The sequence below is a fragment of the Eumetopias jubatus genome, unplaced genomic scaffold (assembly GCF_037043125.1).
Source record: "Eumetopias jubatus isolate StellerSeaLion01/CBP00866 unplaced genomic scaffold, mEumJub1_p1.0 scaffold_2, whole genome shotgun sequence".
Lineage (NCBI taxonomy): Eukaryota > Metazoa > Chordata > Mammalia > Carnivora > Otariidae > Eumetopias > Eumetopias jubatus.
This window is the reverse complement of record NW_028274808.1, coordinates 38,652,062-38,672,738: the sequence shown is the minus strand read 5'-3', so window position 1 is coordinate 38,672,738 and position 20,677 is coordinate 38,652,062. Positions and strand designations below refer to the sequence as shown.

At 47.0% G+C, this 20,677-nt stretch overlaps 1 protein-coding gene across 3 annotated transcripts in view; it reads left to right on the top strand.

The window, feature by feature from the left end:
* The first annotated feature begins 429 nt into the window (after positions 1 to 429).
* The window catches only part of ANK1 (ankyrin 1), a 136,011-nt gene continuing 115,763 nt past the window's right edge, over positions 430 to 20,677 (top strand). For all 3 annotated transcript variants that reach the window (XM_088020968.1, XM_088020967.1, XM_088020966.1), the window contains exon 1: positions 430 to 563. In XM_088020968.1, the coding sequence (XP_087877094.1) occupies positions 537 to 563 (27 nt within the window). In that variant the 5' untranslated portion in view covers positions 430 to 536. The remainder of the gene's footprint in view (positions 564 to 20,677) is intronic.

Sequence of the window (20,677 nt, the reverse complement as noted above, 5' to 3'; positions counted from 1 at the left end):
ACTCCCCCACAGTCCTCTGCCCGTGCAAGGCATGCCGCCCCCATGTGGGGGCTTCGTCTCCTCCTGGAGCCTCCTCCGGGCAGCCCCGGCTCTGGAAGACGCCCCCCCCCCCACCGCCGCCCGCACCCCAAGCCCGCAGCCGGCCGAGGGGGAGAAGCGGCGGGCCGGCGCTCCCCTCGCCTCCCCGCGGCGCAGCTCTGTGAGGGGCTGGCCGGCCTGGTCGCGGCCCCCGGGGGCCCTCGGCAGGGACTGCGCCGGCCGCGGCCTGGGGAGCGGGAGGCGGCGAGGGCGCCGCTGTAATCTGCCCGCCCCAGGCGGGCGCCTCCCCTCCGCCCGCGCGCTGAGCTCCCGGGGGCCGCCCGATAGCGCGCCTCTGCCGCCGATAAGGCCGTCGGAGGGCCGCGCGCCGCGGCCGCCTAGCCCCAGACGGCCCCGGCCCGGCACAGGCGCGGCGCGTCCCGCAGCCCCAGCTGCTCCCACAGCGGACCGCGACGGACCACAGCGGACCCCCGGCGGGATCCTGGTGAGGGACCGGCATGCCCTTCCCGAGGGGCTTCTTCAAAGTGAGTGCTCCAGCAGCTGCTCGGAGGCGGGGTGCTTGGGAAGGGCGAGGAGCCGGCGAGGGCGGCAAGCAGCGCAGCTGTCTGTCGGCTCACCTGCGTGCACCCCCTGGGCTCCAGGCTTTGTAGTAGCGTCAGCACTCATTCGCTTGGGCGCTGAAGGCGGCAGGTGGCCTCTGCTTGGCTCAATTAGTCCAGTTCATATGTTTTACAGCCCGAGATCTGTCAAATTGAGTTCCACCTACCTGGTTCTCTGAATTATGTTCTGTCTGCATTAGGGGTTGGGAAGAATAATCTTTGGATTATATCCCTTCTTTGGTCTATTGGGATTCTAGAAGCTTTCCTTTGAGTCCACGGAGCAGTGTGTATTTCCGGTGTGTTTTCACAGGCCAGTGGCCCTGAGAATTCGGGCTGCTCTGACAGGGGGCCTGGGTCAGCCTCATTTGGAAGGGGGCTTGCTTGTTTACTCAATGACCCACAAAAGTCAGTTACCTCATGGTCACACCTTCCCTGTTCTCGAAACACTGAACTTTGGATTTCTGTTGCTAACTTACTAGAGGGAGAAAAGTCTAAGACAGAGGGGCAAAAGCTCCAGAGTGGGAGCTAGGGTCTGACGGATATTCTTTAAGGGGCAACAGAGCATCACAGGGGGTCACCCCACCCCACCCCCAATTCTCCTGTGGTGATAGGACATATCACAATGTAGCAGCACCACTGCTGGACTGTTTTTTAAGTGTCTTGTGTCAGGGTGTGGTTGTTGGTTTTGGTGGGGGATTCAGAGGCCAGAGGTGGACCCCAGGCCACATGCTCAGAGGGACCCTAGTGGAGTCACCTGGGAGAGCATGCACCCTTCGGACCTGTGTAAAAGTGTGTGGGTACAAGGGAAACCATATGAAGTGGGAATTTCTTTTTAGCAGTTTCACATCTTCACAACTCGCCTTCCTGATGACTAATTTTCTTCCCCAGGAAGGGAGGGTCTGTGCAGGAACCTGGGGACTCTGGCTTTGAGCCTCACCAGCAGCAAGTAGGAAGCAGGTTATGTGCAGCTGAGGCTTTTCCTTTCACCGGGTAACCCTAGGCCACGGTTTCAAACGGAGTCTTGGAGGCTGTTCGTAACAGACCTCAGAGCTCGGGGAGGAGACCGTGAGTGGTGCAGGAGGCGCAAGAGCGTCTCCAGACCCAAAGACAAGCCCAGCGTCTTGCAGGAATAAGGAATGCATTATGACAAATGTTTCAAATGAGCGTGATGACTTTCACCAACCAAATAGCCTCGGGAGAGCCTCATTTTGTGTGTGTGTTTCTTTCTGGCTACTGGTCCTGTGCAGCTGAACATGGAAACAGTAGAAAAGGAAGCACAAGTATAGAAGGTTGTTTTTATAAGCAGCGTCGTATAAACTCAGCTGACCCTAGACTTCAGGGGCCAGTTGCAATTAGTTTCTAAATTCAGGTTGTCACCCCTTCCCCCCAAATGATTTGGCCAGTGTCTTTGAAAAATCAGCTGACTTATTTTGAATTTAATCAAAGGGAAGCATATTGAGAAAGACTGTTGTTGCTGTTGCCAAAAAAATAAAAGAGAGAAAGTAAGAAAGATGGTAAAGGCACTGAAAATCTTTGTCCTCAAGGTCTGTTCAACGTTTAATAAACATTCATCAAGTACCTGTGTCTGTCAGGTCCTGTTGTAGGCACTGGGAATACAGGCAGGGAACAGAGCAGGCACAGATCCCTGCCCTCCAGAGCTTACCCTCCAGCAGGGCAAGGAGACAGACTGGAAACAAAATAAATGAGTACTCATTTGCTGAAAGATGAGAAGTGCAGGGGGCGGGGAACATGCAAAGGGTCTTAGGAAGCTTGGGGCATTCACAGTGTCAATAAGGCACTCAGAGAGAGCCTCAGTGAAGTTCACGTCAGCTGTTGTGTTTCAAACTTAGATTCCACGTGACTGTTAATAAGGATTACAATTTGATGTCAAGAATCTTAAATAGGAGACTGTCGATTATGAGAAGCTACATATTTTTCAGTTACATTCTCACTGTTGAGATGGATTACCCGTAGAATCCAAGAGAACTCGTGATACTTGGGAATGCAGTTATCTGTGTCAGGTTCTTAGGGTATTGAGTTGGAGGCTTTTCTTTCTGGCTGGCCCACCTGGTTCGATAACATTTTAATCAGGCCTCTGCTGTCTGTGGCTAGCATTTCTAATGTCAAACTGCTGATGATTGTATTTATCCATTATGATTTTGGGGAGAAAATTTGTAAGATGACCAGTTGAATGGGCACTGACAAACATGATGATCTTGGTTAGCAGCATTCTTAAAAATAAAGAATATTGTTTTTTGTACCTCCCTTAAAAAAAAAAGCAGCTGAGCAAAGACGTCAAGGAGGTGGGAGAGGGAGCCACGCACAACTTTGGCGGAAACAGCACATGCAAATGTCCGGAGGCAGGTGTGAGTTGTGGGAAGAACCAGGAGACCAGTGTGGCTGGGGCAGAGGGAAGAGGGCAGAGTCCAAAAGCCTGAGGTCAGAGAGGTGGTAGGAGGGAGAATGGGGAGGGGGCAGGGGTACAGAACATCTAGGGTCTTGTATACCATTGTAAGAACATTATTTTTACCCTGAGAGACAAGAAGCATTACACGATCTGGGGATTAGACACATGGTATGATTTGACTTCTTCCTCTACTTCTGACTTCCTAATGCCTTTGAAACCAAACTCCCAGGAATGGGCTACCAAAAAAAAAAAAAAAAACCCACCTACTAGAGTGTGGCAACGCAGTAATCACTGACCTCTGGTGCATTTGTTCTTAGCCTTTTTTCCTCTGGGATACACAGGACTGATTGTTGACATGGTTCTGCATGATATATTTCATGGTCATACCTGGGTATTGATAATCCCCTTCTCCCTTACACTCTCCAATTTAATGAGAAAATAAATAGTGCCACAGATGCTCTTTACTTAAAAAAATTGTCACGGGTAAAATTAAATAGAAAACAGAAGCCACTATACAATCACGATTCATATGCAGTACAGTGATGTGTAATCACAGCGGCTGATCCTTCGCTGCTTCCTTTGGACCTCCACATGGATAAAGCGGACTATGGTTCTGGAACACGAGCGGTCAGGAAAGCTTATCGGGTGTAAGCATGTGATGGCAGAGTTGCCACAGAGGGGAAGCCTTGCATCTGCTCTAAGTTTCAAAAAGTACGAATGGTCTTCCTACAGGGCATCTGGCCCTCCAGGACCCCTCCTTTACACACAACCACGGTGATTTTGTAGAAAGGCAAGTCTCGCCATATCACTCCCCAACTTCGAATATTCAGTGACTTGGGGCACCTGGGTGGCTCAGTGGGTTGAGTGTTGGACTCTTGATTTCAGCTCAGGTTATGATCTCAGGGTTGTGAGATCCAGCCCTGTGTCGTATTTGGGCTTCGTGCTCAGCGGGGAGTCGGCTGGAGCTTCTCCCTCTCTCTCTGCCCCAACCCCCACTTGCGCTCACTCTCTCTCTCAGAAATACATAAATCAAATATTCAGTGGCTTCACGTTCTTTAGGATAGAATCCAGACTCCTTAACGAGACCCCTCCTGCCCTGGCCTGCCCATCTTTCCCACCTTGCTTCCTACCTCTGGCTCCATGAGAATTGCTTCGGGCACACCAAACAGGCCGCACTTGGAAATTTTTATATTATATTTGTAAGCTCCACCTGGGGGGCCATGTGCTTGTCTGGTTCGCTGTTGTATCCTAGGCACGTCGCATGGTGCCCGGCCAGTAGCAGGCGCTCATGAAGTGTTGGTTGCGTTCATGAATGAACAACAGACTGCTTGCAAAAACACCTCACGACCAGTTCCTGCTCACTAGTTTGGTCACAAACCTGCAATCAGAAATCACTGCCCTGGTGGTTTCTATGTTGACCTTTAAGATACTTTGCTGTTGGGATTTTTTAAAAATTCACAAGATAATTTCTCCTTCCTCAGAGCTCTCCTTGCACTTTCTCGGAACCTCCCTTAAGAGCCTTCTCATTGTCTCTCTCTTTACACTTATTTACACATCGGTCTCCTCCTCCAAGCCGGGGGTGGCAGGAGGAGAGCTGCAGCTCCAGCTGACTCACATTTGAGTCACTCCTCCTGTTTTCCCCGGCATCAACCACGTCTTGAACGTGGGGCTGAACTTGTCCGAACCCTGAGCATTGACTGAGTGTTAGGAATATGTTGGGTGGTTTATTTGGAAAATAAATCAACAGGCCCTGCGGGGTGGGGGCCGTCACAACCTAAGGCCCAAGCTGGCCGACCGACCTGCTTTCTCTGGTTGCGCAGTGTGGACTGAGGCCCGTGTGACTGCTCAGGCCACATTCGAAGTTTGTCATCATTGTCTGACAGGCAGTGACAACCAATTAGAGATCTGGTGAGAAACAGAATCGTTTCCTCCCCTGCCTCCCGCTCACCCTTGACCACACCATCCCTCTGCGGCTGGCTCTCTGAGTAGAGACTGATTTATCTCCTGAATTTACTGTCACGGCTCTGGAAGGCAGGCACATTAAGGGCGGAAGCGGTCCCACAGCTCCCACGCCTGGCCAACCAGCTGCTGAAATCTGCTTGGAGTGGAAGGTGGGGCGGGGACGGGGGCAGCCTGCATTGCCGGAAGGGAGAATTTGCTGAAGGGCAGATTAAGACCAACACAACCATCAAACAGCCCCCGCTCTCCTACCCAGGGCCTGGAACCCAAGCTCCCTCCTGAGAAAGCTGTAGGCACCAGCTGTCTCTAGGAGACAGAAGGAGTCAGGGGGAAGCCTGTCTGGCCCTTCCCGGGACAATAATGGTCAGAAAACTGCTCTGCCCTTTCCAGGAGTGGATTGTGAAGCATTATTTTGTAAGAGAGAGTACCTGGTTTCAATTTCTTTTGGGAAGCTCGTGCCTAGAAAAGCTGAAAAGAAGCTGGCTTTGGTCCAGTCCTGTTCTCTGATGGCCCGGCCATCGATCAAGGGTGATGATGATTTGCTGACAATGGAACAGGTTCCAGCTACTCGGAAAAGCCTTTCTGGGCCGCACTCCCTTGCCCACTCTGGCAACCTATCCTTCCAGTGGGGTCGGGGGGGGGCGGTCATGGTGTATACCGTGGCTTTCCTTTTCTCCTAGGGAAGGGAGTGGCTAGGGGCAGGCTAATATTTCTGTCTAGTGGTGTGATCCAAAGGTACCAGTAGAATCCCCACCCTCCAAAACGATCACCCTGGGTCCAAAGTGAAGCCTGAAGTTACACCATTAGAGATTATTCCTTAGGTTCTTAAAGGGGTTTTGATCTCTAAACATCTTCTATTAAGGGCATACACTTAAGCCTTTATAATAGGATCTTGAATTGTACAGATGCAAGGAAATAATTCTCATTTGCATGGGATTAGTTGAGGATTTCGGCAAAAGCAAGGAGTGGGATTTAGGGCAGGTTCATGAAATAGGGATGCAGAGAGGGGTGAGGTGCTGGCACAGAGGGGAGAAAGGAAAGAAAGGCTCACTCTCTTGCCTAGGACAGTGGCTGGGCCTAAGATTCCGTCCTAGCTATATATCTATCCCAAGATCTGGATCCCAGGCAATCTACCTGTCACGATGTGGAGTGTGCAAGTCGATGAGCGATGCTGGGCTGGAAGTGGCAATAAGGACTGGTGATGGAGTTGACAGATTGTGAATACCCTTTTCATGCACACGCCATGGGGTCAGCCCTGTAGCTAGCTGGGCTTCTTGGCTCCAGTGCCAGAGTTGATCAAACTGTGCCCTTCCACTAGACCTTTGAAAACACTGTGTGGAGTTGATTCACCAGGCCGTTGGGCTCTCTCCCCAACAGAAGTTGACAAGAGGCCAAAGGGGCGTTCCAGACAAGGCTTCATTGGGGTCTGTGCTCGAGTAGAATGGAGGCAACACAGTGTCCTCAGGCTGACTCCCCGAGGCAAGGTCAGGAAGAGTTTCTTAAAGAAAGTTAGGTGGGAGGGGCGCCTGGGTGGCTCAATCAGTTGGGCATCCGACTCTTGGTTTCAGCTCAGGTCGTGATCTCCTGGGTTGTGAGATCTAGCCCCGCACTGGGCTCCACACTCAGTGGGGAATCTGCTTCAGGATTCTCTCCAACATCCCCACCCCACCCCGCTCACACTCTCTCTCTAAAATGGATAAATAAATCTATTTTTTAAAAAGAAAGGTGGGAAAAGGATGATTTTTTAAAAAATTTTTTATTGTTATGTTAATCATCATATATTACATCATTAGTTTTTGATGTAGTGTTCCATGATTCATTGTTTGTGCATAACACCCAGTGCTCCATGCAGAATGTGCCCTCTTTAATACCCATCACCGGGCTAACCCATCCCCCTACCCTCCTCCCCTCTAGAACCCTCAGTTTGTTTTTCAGAGTCCATCGTCTCTCATGGTTCGTCTCCCCCTCTGACTTACTCCCCTTCATTCTTCCCCTCCTGCTATCTTCTTCTTTTTCTTTTTTCTTAACGTATGTTGCATTATTTGTTTCAGAAGTACAGATCTGTGATTCAACAGTCTTGCACAATTCACAGCGCTCACCGTAGCACATACCCAACCCAATGTCTATCACCCAGCCACCCCCTCCCTCCCACCCCCCACCACTCCAGCAACCCTCAGTTTGTTTCCTGAGATTAAGATTTCCTCATATCAGTGAGGTCATATGATACATGTCTTTCTCTGATTGACTTATTTCACTCAGCATAACACCCTCCAGTTCCATCCACGTCATTGCAAATGGCAAGATCTCATTCCTTGTGATGGCTGCATAATATTCCATTGTGTATATATACCACTTCTTCTTTATCCATTCATCTGTCGATGAACATCTTGGCTCTTTCCACAGCTTGGCTATTGTGGACATTGCTGCTATAAACATTGGGGTGCACGTACCCCTTCGGATCCCTACATTTGTATCTTTGGGGTAAATACCCAGTAGTGCAATTGCTGGATCATATGGTAGCTCTATTTTCAACTGTTTGAGGAACCTCCATACTGTTTTCCAGGGTGGTTGCACCAGCTTGCATTCCCACCAACAGTGTAGGAGGGTTCCCCTTTCTCCACATCCCCGCCAACATCTGTCGTTTCCTGACTTGTTAATTTTAGCCATTCTGACGGGTGTGAGGTGGTATCTCATTGAGGTTTTGATTTGGATTTCCTTGATGCCGAGCGATGTTGAGCACTTTTTCATGGGTCTGTTGGCCATTTGGATGTCTTCTTTGGAAAAATGTCTGTTCATGTCTTTTGCCCATTTCTTGATTGGATTATTTGTTCTTTGGGTGTTGAGTTTGATAAGTTCTTTCTAGATTTTGGATACTAGCCCTTTATCTGATATGTCATTTGCAAATATTTTCTCCCATTCTGTCGGTTGTCTTTTGGTTTTGTGGACTGTTTCTTTTGCTGTGCAAAAGCTTTTTATCTTGATGAAATCCCAATAGTTCATTTTTGCCCTTGCTTCCCTTGCCTTTCGCAATGTTTCTAGGAAGAAGTTGCTGCGGCTAGGTCGAAGTGGTTGCTACCTGTGTTCTCCTTTAGGATTTTGATGGACTCCTGTCTCACGTTTAGGTCTTTCAACCATTTGGAGTCTTATTTTTGTGTGTGGTGTAAGGAAATGTCCATTTTCATTCTTCTGCATGTGGCTGTCCAATTTTCCCAACACCATTTGTTGAAGAGACTGTCTTTTTGCCATTGGACATTCTTTCCTGCTTTGTCAAAGATAAGTTGACCACAGAGTTGAGGGTCCATTTCTGGGCTCTCGATTCTGTTCCATTGATCTATGTGTCTGTTTTTGTGCCAGTACCATACTGTCTTGATGATGACAGCTTTGTAATAGAGCTGGAAGTCCGGAATTGTGATGCCACCAGCTTTGCTTTTCTTTTTCAACATTCGTCTGGCTATTCGGGGTCTCTTCTGGTTCCATACACATTTTAGGATTATTTGTTCCATTTCTTTGAAAAAAGCAGATGGTATTTTGATGGGGATTGCATTGAATGTGTAGATTGCTCTAGGTAGCACTGACATCTTCACGATGTTGGTTCTCCCAATCCATGAGCATGGAACGTTTTTCCATTTCTTTGTGTCTTCTTCAATTTCTTTCATGAGTATTTTATAGTTTTCTGAGTACAGATCCTTTGCCTCTTTGGTTAAATTTATTCCCAGGTATCTTATGGTTTTGGGTGCAATTGTAAATGGCATCAACTCCTTGATTTGTCTCTCTTCTGTCTTGTTTTTGGTGTATAGGAATGCCACTGATTTCTGTGCATTGATTTTATAGCCTGCTACTTTACTGAATTCCTGTATGAGTTCTAGCAGTTTTGGGGTGGAGTCTTTTGGGTTTTCCACATACAGTATCATATCATCTGCAAAGAGGGAGAGTTTGACTTCCTCTTTGCCGATTTGGATGCCTTTGATTTCTTTTTGTTGTCTGATTGCTGTGGCTAGGACTTCTAATACTATGTTGAATAGCAGTGGTGAGTGTGGACATCCCTGCCGCGTTCCTGACCTTAGGGGAAAAGCTCTCAGCTTTTCCCCATTGAGAATGATATTCGCTGTAGGTTTTCCATAGATGGCTTTTATGATGTTGAGGTATGTACCCTCTATGCCTATACTCTGAAGAGTTTTGATCAAGAAAGGATGCTGTACTTTGTCAAATGCTTTTTCTGCATCTATTGAAAGGATCATATGATTCTTGTTCTTTCTTTTGTTAATGGATTGTATCACGTTGATTGATTTGCAGATGTTGAACCATCCTTGCAGCCCAGGGATAAATCCCACTTGGTCATGGTGAATAATCCTTTTAATGTACTGTTGGATCCTATTGGCTAGTATTTTGGTGAGAATTTTTGCATCCATGTTCATCAAGGATATTGGTCTGTAATTCTCCTTTTTGATGGGGTCTTTGTCTGGTTTTGGGATCAAGGTAAACCTGGCCTCATAAAATGAGTTTGGAAGTTTTCCTTCCATTTCTATTTTTTGGAACAGTTTCAGGAGAATAGGTAGTAATTCTTCTTGAAATGTCTGATAGAATTCCCCTGGGAAGCCATCTGGCCCTGGGCTTTTGTTTGTTGGGAGATTTTTGATGACTGCTTCAATTTCCTTAGTGGCTATAGGTCTGTTCAGGTTTTCTATTTCTTCCTGGTTCAATTTTGGTAGTTGATACATCTCTAGGAATGCACCCATTTCTTCCAGGTTATCTAATTTGCTGGCATAGAGTTGCTCATAATATGTTCTTATAATTGTTTGTATTTCTTTGGTGTTGGTTGCGATCTCTCCTCTTTCATTCATGATTTTGTTGATTTGGGTCATTTCTCTTTTCTTTTTGATAAGCCTGGCCAGGGGTTTATCAATCTTGTTAATTCTTTCAAAGAACCAGCTCCTAGTTTCGTTGATCTGTTCTACTGTTCTTTTGGTTTCTAGTTCATTGATTTCTGCTCTGATCTTTATTATTTCTCTTCTCCTGCTGGGTTTAGGCTTTATTTGCTGTTTATTCTCTAGCTCCTTTAGGTATAGGGTTAGGTTGTGTATTTGAGACCTTTCTTATTTCTTGAGAAAGGCTTGTATTGCTATATACTTTCCTCTCAGGACTGCCTTTGCTGTATCCCAAAGATTTTGAACAGTTGTGTTTTCATTTTCATTGGTTTCCATGAATTTTTTTAATTCTTCTTTAATTTCCTGGTTGACCCATTCATTCTTTAGTAGGATGCTCTTTAGCCTCCATGTATTTGAGTTCTTTCCGACTTTCCTCTTGTGATTGAGTTCTAGTTTCAAAGCATTGTGGTCTGAAAATATGCAGGGAATGATCCCAATCTTTTGGTACCAGTTGAGACCTGATTTGTGACCTAGGATGTGATCTATTCTGGAGAATGTTCCATGGGCACTAGAGAAGAATGTGTATTCCGTTGCTTTGGGATGGAATGTTCTGAATATGTCTGTGAAGTCCATTTGGTCCAGTGTTTCATTTAAAGTCTTTATTTCCTTGTTGATCTTTTGCTTAGATGATCTGTCCATTTCAGTCAGGAGGGTGTTAAAGTCCCCCACTATTATTGTATTGTTGTCAATGTGTTTCTTCGTTTTTGTTATTAATTGCCTTATATAATTGGCTGCTCCCATGTTAGGGGCATAGATATTTATAATTGTTAGATCTTCTTGTTGGATAGACCCTTTAAGTAGGATATAGTGTCCTTCCTCATCTCTGATTACAGTCTTTGGTTTAAAATCTAATTTGTCTGATATAAGGATTGCCACCCCAGCTTTCTTTTGGTGTCCATTAGCATGGTAAATGGTTTTCCACCCCCTCACTTTCAATCTGGGGGTGTCTTTGGGTCTAAAATGAGTCTCTTGCAGACAGCATATGGATGGGTCTTGTTTTTTAATCCAATCTGATAGCCTGTGTCTTTTGATTGGGGCATTTAGCCCATTTACATTCAGGGTAACTATTGAAAGGTATGAATTTAGTGCCATTGTTTTGCCTGTAAGGTGACTGTTACTGTATATTGTCTGTGTTCCTTTCTGATCTATGCTGCTTTTAGGCTCTCTCTTTGCTTAGAGGACCCCTTTCAATATTTCTTGGAGGGCTGATTTCGTGTTTACAAATTCCTTTAGTTTTTGTTTGTTCTGGAAGCTTTTTATCTCTCCTTCTATTTTCAATGACAGCCTAGCTGGATATAGTATTCTTGGCTGCATATTTTTCTCATTAATGCTCTGAAGATATCTTGCCAGTCCTTTCTGGCCTGCCAGGTCTCTGTGGATAGGTCTGTTGCCAATCTAATATTTCTACCATTGTAGGTTACATATCTCTTCTCCCGAGCTGCTTTCAGGATTTTCTCTTTGTCTCTGAGACTCGTAAGTTTTACTATTAGATGTCGGGGTGTTGACCTATTATTATTGATTTTGAGAGGGGTTCTCTGTGCCTCCTGGATTTTGATGCCTGTTTCCTTCCCCACATTAGGGAAGTTCTCTGCTATTATTTGCTCCAATATACCTTCTACCCCCTCTCTCTTTCTTCTTCTTCTGGGATCCCAATTGTTCTAATGTTGTTTCGTCTTATCGTATCACTTATCTCTCGAATTCTGCCCTCGTGATCCTGTAGTTGTTTATCTCTCTTTTTCTCAGCCTCTTTATTTTCCATCATTTGGTCTTCTATATCACTGATTCTCTCTTCTGCCTCATCCTAGCAGTTAGTGCCCCCATTTTTGATTGCACCTCATCAATAGCCTTTTTTATTTCAACTTGGTTAGATTTTAGTTCTTTTATTTCTCCAGAAAGGGTTTCTCTAATAACTTCCATGCTTTTTTCAAGCCCAGCTAGTATCTTTAAAGTCATGATTCTGAACTCTAGGTCCGACATCGTACTAATGTCCATATTGAGTAGGTCCCTGGCTGACAGTACTACCTCTTGTTCTTTTTGCTGAGGTGACTTTTTTCGTCTTGTCATTTTGTCCAGAGGAGAATAGATGAATGAGAGAACAAAATGCTAACAGGTTAACCACGTCGCCAGCAAATATACTGTATACAAATCAGAAAAGACCTGAAACCAGGGGAAAAGAAAGGGAAAGAAAAAAGAAAGAGAAAAAAAAAGATTAAAAAAAAACAGAACAATACAAAAAAAGCAGAATATGATCAAATATGATCAGGCTAGTGCATAGATCAGTGCCACACACTAGATTTTGGGCATACTTTGGTCTGTTAGAAAAAAGTGCCTCCGAAAATTTTAAAGGAAGAAAGACATATATGTACAAAATAAGGGTTGTTACAATGAAGGGATGGAAGATGACTGTAAAGATGAAAATTAGAAGATTTTATAAAAGGAATTGATAAGTTGTTTGAAAAAAGAAAGAAAATTTAAAAAAAAAAGAAAAAAGGGAGAGAATGTGATCAGGCAAGAGACTAGAACAAAGCCATACACTAGTGATTTAGGGTATATTTTGATCTGTTAGAAGAAACTGTATCTCAAAATTTTAAAGAGAGAACAACTTATATATATATGCCAAAAATAAGGGTAACTCCTATGAAGGGATAAAATGACTCTAAAAATGAAAAATAAAAAAATTTTTTTTAAAAAAGGGATTGATAAGATGTTGGTTGAAAAAGGGAAAAAGTAAAATTAAAAAAAAAACAGTTAAAAAAATTAACTTTGATGAACTAATGAATCATGGTAAAAAAAAAAGCCATGAATTCTATGTGCAGTATTCCCCTAGCGCTGGAGTTCTCCTGTTCTCCTTGATCGGTAAACTTGGTCTTGGCTTGCTGGCTCTTCGTGCTTATCTTCTGGGGGAGGGGCCTGTTGCTGTGGTTTCCAGATGTCTTTGCCGGAGGCTGAATTGCCCCGCCCTTGTCGGTCCGGGCTAAGCAAGCTGCTCCGGTTTGCTCTCAGAAGCTTTTGTTCCCTGCAAGCTCTCGGTACAGCTTTGGAGGACCAGGGCGAAAATGGTGGCCTCCCAAACTCCACCCGGAGGAGCTGAGAACTCGGGGCCCCGCTCCTCAGTGCGCCCCCAGAGAAAAGCAGTCACTCCCTTGTCCCCGGTCTCTGGCCGCACTCCGTGCTCACCCGGCCTGTGACCGAGCGTTTCTATCTCTGGCACCTGACCCCGTGTGGAGTCTCCAAACTGAGCAGATCCCTGCGGTGTGCTCCCACGCCGCTCCTCCCGGGGGAGGAAGGGGAGTCTCCCCAGCTCTGCCGCTTGTTGGGTCCCTGCTGGAGGAGCAGTGGCCCGACTGGGCCGCGGATCACAGTTTATGGCGACCCCAAGCCGAGAGCCCGTGCCTCGGCTCTGTCTCTGCAGCGGGCTTCCCCGCTCCGATACCTGGGAGCTTTGGCGCACTCAGGCTCCCCCCGTCTTTCTGTGACCCCGAGGGTCCTGAGACCACACTGTCCCGCGAGGGTTCCACCCCCCGCTTAGCCACTGCAGCGACGTCCCTCAGTGGAGCCGGCTTCTAAAAGGTCCGATTTTGTGCTCCGGCTCTAGCACTTGCCAGAAGCGGCCGATGGAGGCCCCCCCCCCCCGCCGTCTGTCCTCCCGAATATCGCCTCGGATTCACTTCTCCGCACGTCCTACCTTCCAGAAAGTGGTCGCTTTTCTGTTCAGAGTGTTGTTACTCTTCTTATCTTCGATCTCCTGTTGAGTTCGTAGGTGTTCAGAATGGTTTGATCCCTATTCAGCTGAATTCCTGAGACCAGACGAAATCCAGGTCTCCTACTCCTCCGCCATCTTGCTCCGCCCCTCAGGGATGGTTTCTTAAACTGAGCAGCTCACTTGCTCGATGGCCAATATCTTGAGGTTCAACTTCTAAATGATTTCCAAAGGGATCACCGAGTGGTGAGGATGGATGCCAAATTCCTTCCCGTCCGGCTTCCATGGGACGAGGGGCAGCTGGAAGGGCTTCCCTCAGGTGCGGAGCCGCTCATCTCCCTCACAAAGTGGAAAATGGCCCACAGCTGACTAGTCTTTTGCCCTGGCCCTGTTAGTGAGGGCTAAAAGCTCTGCACTATGAAGCCACGAAGCAGACACTGTATTTCTAGCACCAAAGGATTTCTGTCTAAAATGGCACCCGGAAGATAGTGAACGGAGAATCTCAGAGGTGCCCTCAAGCATATCGGAAAAGGATGATGTTTAAGCATGGAGAGGTGAGGTTTTTCTTGGCGCTTGCGTACTTTAGAGAACATGCTTTTCTATACGTTGCACGTCTCATTAGCATGTGAAATCTGCATCCCTGCACGTGATTTTTAACATTTAAATGAAGGAAAGGTAACTTGAAGGTGGTCCCGGCAGTCACTGTGCACACGGCAAGGCCAGCATGGGGGTCCATCTGCTGCAGGCTGGTTAGGTCTGTTTCTCACTAGTTCTTTCAAGTGGCTGGCTCCCTCCTTTAAGTTGATGTCCTGTTTTCTGCATTCCTGTAAGATATATTGCTCAAGAAACACAGACTCATGAGTTTTCTTTTAGGGAGTTTTTCCTTTATGGGACAGTCACTTTGCATTAGGGTTTTGGGACGGGCCTCGAGAACAATATAGTTTGATAGTGTATCGAGTATAGCATTTTCTTTACATACTTTGTCTTAATGGGATGTTGAAATCACCCTGCAATGGAGGTATTATTACTGTCACTTTTCCGATGAGGAAACAGAGGCTGAGCAGCGAATTAACTGGTCCACGTCCCACAGCTGGGTTGCCAACTTTTGTCTGTCCCCTGACTCTCTATAGATGGATGCTGGCAGGTGTGCATCTTCCTCACCTCAAGGACCGGTCACACTGAAATTATTACTTTATGTGCCTGACTCCCCTAGTCTGCCCTTCCCAGTGCCCAAACTGCGTGGTGTGGGTGAACTCACCCAAGCAACTCTGAAGACCTGTGGGATCTGCAGCCAGACCACTTGGGTTTCAATCCACTTTCTAGCTGGTGCCCTTGGGCCAACTGTAGACCTTCCCCATACCTCCGCTTCCTCATCTGTAAACTGGAGGCAATAGTGGTTGTCCTATGGTTGTGGTGAGGAGTACACGAGATAGAGCCTGGAGTATCAGCAAATATTTGTTTTATATATATGTATATATGTATACATATATATATCGAATCACAAGTTCTTCTGTGGATCAATAGCTCTCAACATGCTAAGAACTTTGGAAATTTAAAAAATACCTTCCTACCTTCAACATAACTTCAGTTCAGGTCAACAGAGTCTACTGAGTAGGAAACAAGGGTAAATGACCCTCAGGAAGGGGTGAGTGCTCATTAGTAGGACGCTGGAATGGGGACGAATTAATTCTGCTTGTCAGCTGAACAAGGGGGTTTGTCAGGGAAACTTCGTAGAGGAAGAGGACTCTGAATGGCCTTGAAGAATCCGTAGAATTTCACAAATCAGGGACTGGGAGGAGGCCGGGGGCAGAGAAAGCATGATCAAACATATTATGGAAGGCATAGAAGTGCCTCGTGGGTCTGGGAAAGGTGCATGGTCCAGGTGTTCAGGGACAGGTGGGTGGTGTGCAGGTGGGTGGTGGGAGAGGAGGATGAAGAATTGGGCAGAGGCTAGATTGTGAGTTTCCGAACATCAGCCTAAGACTGTGAACTTGATTCTGCAGACGTTGGAGATCCAGCAAAAGCTTTCAAGCAGGAAAGTGTCATGCTCAGAATGCTCACTGTGGCACTGTTGAGGAAGAGGGGTCATTGGAGTGGCAGGGAGTGGAAATCAGTTAGGGAAACACTGCCAGTCTCCAGGTGAGCATTGATGACATCCTAATTAAGGGGAGTGGCAGACAATTTATAGTACTTAGTAACTGCTGTGTATCAATCACGGTGCTATGTGATTTACACGCCTCAGCTCATTTGATGCTCACAGCAGACACCCATGTTACAGATGAGGAAACTGAGTCTTGTTGCAGTCAGAAAACGTGAAGAAATCAGGTTGTCCGGGGGTTCGACAGGCTGCTCATAGGGGTGCTCCATGGTCAGGGGGCTAGTCCTCAGCTTGTAGGCCAGATAACTTGATTTGGAGGCACCATCAGAGCAGCAGGTTTGGGAACTTGACTTACCACCAATCTGACTCACCAGAGTCTGGTGTTGACACCAGCCTGCCAACTTCACAACGAGAGGTATGACTTCTCTGGCCATCTGGTGCTCTTGTGCCCTTACTCACTTGTGTTCTCTGGTTAGTAGATTCCAGCCCATTAAGAAAATCTAACTGGCAGTCAGTTATAACCGTGTTCTGGAAAGCATGCAATCAGAGAAACGGGGGCGGGGGGGGGAGTAATCTTGAAGAATATGTCATCAAGACTGATGAACCATTCATGCCCCACAGCCGAGAGCATCATGTTTGTTATAAATTGCTGATTAAACAACATTGGAATAGAAAATGAGTCTCGTTGCCTGTGTGATGCCAATCTGATTGGAAGCAGCTGCCTGAAATGCTGTGTTCAGAAAGATTCTGAAGCCACTTTTAGGCTGATGGGCAAGACTTTGTGATAAATTAGCAGCCTCTGCCAGGGCGCCAGGTGGGGGAGGGCGGCTGTATTGGTGGGTGTTATCGGAGCCATTTCTGGACCAGTACTGTTTTTCTTCTTTCTTTTTTTCCCCCCAATGGAGCCGAATCAGATGAACCATGTTCTAACAGTTATTTATTTGAGAGACACCCAGTCTTTCAAGGAGGCTTCTCAAGCTAACTCGTGTTCTGCATCATGTGCTGATTTTGCTGGCTATCCCTCAAGAAGGTATTATAACACCGCCGATGAGAATGCTCCTTATCTCTGATAGCTATCACTCTCAGGTTCCCGGGGGTCAGGTTCAGGTCAGAGTCTCCATCCAGACTGACACCTGTAGGAGCGCAGAGCCCAGCTGCCCCCCTCACACTGAAGCAAAGGGCATTGTTGGTCTTTTCTTTGCCTAATGAGTGTGAATTGCCAGTCGGTATCAACTGTTGGAATGGAGCTTTCCAACCCAACCTCTCCAGGCTTTTGATAGAATCACCAACAAACCAGGACCCTTGGCCCCCAGGCCGGGCCTGCCCCTCCACCCCTAGCTCTCTGCACCAATCCAAACACCACCCATCCCTTGAGCTGGAGAAGGTCCGCTGTCCTCTGCAGATTTCAGAGCTCCCTCCATCCTCGGCGCCCCGTAAGGCCGTGGCACTCATCTAGCCCTTGTCCCATCTCTGCTTCAGGATGTCTCTGGTACAAAATAAATACTGTGGAGCTTAAAAAAAAAAAAAATGAATGACCTTTGAACTCTGACTCCGGTGTGTGTGTTGAAACTCGAAAATGTGGCAAGGTGGTTGCTCTGAATGATTGGTTAAATGGAACCTGCTCCAGCACTACCTTTATTCTTCTCCTTATGAAATCCTCATAGAAACAGCCTTTTATTTTAATTGGTCTTTCTCGGATTTGGTTAAAACACATTTGCAGGTGGAGTGATGAACTGACTGGTGGGGAGCTTTGGATTTTTAGTCTCCATCTAAATTGTCTTCCTTTGGGGTTTTGAAAAATCACTTGTGAAGGTCCTTGTTTCTCCACCTGGGAAATGCAGATACTAGCACTTGACATTGACAACCGCAGGAGTTCGGTGTCACGTGCTGAGTTAGTATTAGCAGGTTGTTCTGAATGTCTCAGGCACACAGTGATATTTAAATGGGTGCCCCAGGGGGCCCTGGGAGGCTCACTCATGAAGTGGTTGACTTTGGCTGGGGTCATGATCTCAGGGTCCTGGGATCGAGCCCTGTATTGGGCTCTCTTCTCAGCAAGCATTCTGCTTGGCTCTCTTCTCAGCAAGCAGTCTGCTTGTCTCTCTCTCTCTGCCTGCCCCTCCCCTTGCTTGTATCCTCTCTCTCTCTCTGTCTCTCATGTAAATAAAATCTTTTTAAAAATAAAAAGAAATGGGTGCTCTAGGATTAGGACAACTGTACTAAACCCTCTTTCCCTACTCCATTCATTTGCAACATGGCTGTCAGTAACTTTGTTCCTAGCCTTTGAATAGATGAGATATTTGGAGCAAGAAGTGCCTGGTGCAGCTTTAAGTTCTTGATTAAGACTTTGTTTGCGTCTAATTTTGTTTATGTCACAATAAAAGTGCGTCCCCCTTTGGGACGTTGCTGATAACTGAACTGGGCAGTGGCGGGGAGTGGGGGGCCTCTGTCTCCAGGGTCTCCATGGTTTAGCACGCCCTCAGGCAGCTCTTTCTGGGCCCGGGGGCAGCAGGAGGGCTGCCTGAAGACGGTCTTCTACCATGCCTTTCACACGTGGAGGCCTTCCTCTGAAATGTTCTTAATTCCCTTATCCCCATCATGGCTTGCTCTCACTCCCGTTCCTTCAGAGTCGTACTCCAGAGCATTTTCCAAGCTGATGAGTAATGACTGAGCACCCAAGAGGGGCAGGGTCCTGTGGGGGTGCCGACGTGAAGTGCCCTGTGGTGGCTGCCCTTCAAGCCCCCTCAGCCTGGAAGGGGGTGTGAGGCGTGAACACAAACCACTGTGATCCCAAAGAAGAAAGGAATCCATTGCAAGGGACATTGCAAGCAGAGGAAATCAAGGGAAGGTCCATGAAGATAGTGCCTCCGGGTTGGCTGTAAGGGACAGCTTTGTTGCAGATAGTCGAGAATGGAGGAAGATGGGAAGGTGGATGGTCCACCTTGGGGAAAGACCCTGAGTGGTCAGTGTGTGTTCATGTTAACTCGTGCAGGGAAAAAAGAAGGGTATGAAATCAGGTTGGAAAGTGAGCTGGAAAGTAGATAAAGAAGGACCTGGGAATGACCTGCCAGGGTAGTCAAAGCACCGGAATGCAGTGGGGAGCTGCTGAGTCACCAGGTGAGAAGGACTGAAGTGCCCGGCTCAGGTGCTCGAGTTAAAATGGAAAGCAGTGCATGGATGGGAGAGAACAAACTAAGAAAAAGAAAGCGAAAGAGCCTCATTAACACCTCCTGAGCCCCGTGCCAGGCCCTGTTCTAAGAGCCCTACGCGTATTCCCTCATTTCATCCCTGGGGTGGCTCTACAAAGTCAGTGTATGTCACAGATCAGGAAACTGAGGCACAGGGAGATTATAATTTGCTCAAGGCCATGTAGCCAGGAGTTGTTGGAACTGTGATATGAAGCCAGGAAAGCTGGGCCCAGAGTCCGACTCCTTAACCTGTACCTTATTCTGCTGTCATCTGAGTGGTAGAAGCAGACGACTCGGGAAGAGAAGCAGGGGCTGGCCTCTCTCCTCCCTGACCACGTGGTGGCATTTCTTGTGAGACTCCCGGGAGCCCACTCCCCAGACGCTGGCTCTGTGGTGGGATCCTGGCAGATCACCTTTTGAATCCTTCATATCATACCACTCTGCCCAGGGACGCCTGGGTGGCTCAGTCGCTTAAGTGTCTTCCTTCAGCTCAGATCATGATCCCAGGGTCCTGGGATTGAGCCCTGCATCAGGCTCCCTGCTCAGTGGGGAGCCTGCTTCTCCCTCTCCCTCTGCCATTGCCCCTGCTTGTGCTCACTCTCTCAGTCTCTCTCTCTCTGATAAATAAATAAAATCTTAAAAAAAAAGATGCATACCACTCTGCCCATTCCTTCAGCAAAGCCTCATTGGACTCACCATGGACAGGCTCTCCCCCATACTTTAAAACACGAAGTCGAACCGCCTCAGTAAGTGTGTACCCCCAAAACAGATGTGTAACAGGATGTTCACTTAATTTGCAAAAAACATCACCATGGGTTTTTTTTTAAGTAGTTAGCTCTCAAGTGCATTGGAAAATTATTTTATATATAAAAACTTTCACTGAAGGCAACAAAATGCTTTGCCTAGATTCAGATACACCATACATGGTAAAGTATTTCAGAATGTTTCCAGTTTCCTCCTTGCCTTTTGTATTTCTCAGTGAATTTAATGACAAATATCAATCACCTAAAAAAATATTCATGTGGTAGCTGGTAGCTTGAATTGTATTAAAAAACTTACTGAAGAGGTGAAAATGTAAGATACCAAAGTTCACATGTACAAAACAGGAAAATTATGGAACTGGCTACTTTTTTTTAAAGATTTTATTTATTTATTTATTAGAGAGAGAGAACGAGCAGTTGGGAGGGTCAGAGGGAGAGAGGGAGAAGCAGACTCCCTGCTGAGCAGGAAGCCTGATTCGGGGCTCCATCCCAGGACCCAGAGATCATGACCTGAGCTGAAGGCAGACGCCTAACCGACTGAGCCACCCAGGATCCCCTGGAACTGGCTAATTATAGCCTAAAACAGTGTACTGCTTTAAGAAGGAATTCAGTAAATACAGTTAGCTATTGCATTGAAGTTCATGGAGTGAAGAAGAGTAGGGCAGAAAAACAGGAGGAGGTCTGTAGAGCTGAGCTAGCTGGAGATCAGTGTGAAAATGACCAGCCCCTCCTGCCCTATGTTGGGTAGGGAAATAAAGAGTTTTAGAGTCAAGCACTGGGAAACAGTGGCTTCCACCCGCTGGTCAGGTTTCTCCAAGACCACTCAGAGCTCTCCCGTGCTCCCTTGCTCTGAGAATCTCTAAGGATAGAGTTTGTGTCTCCCACACTTCCTAGCCCAGTGCACCCTTCGGGGTGGGGTGGGTGACAGTGCACAGGGCTGGTGGTCCCAGGAACATACTTTGGGAAACGTAGTATCAGTCTACACTGAGAGGGTGGTGTTCAGA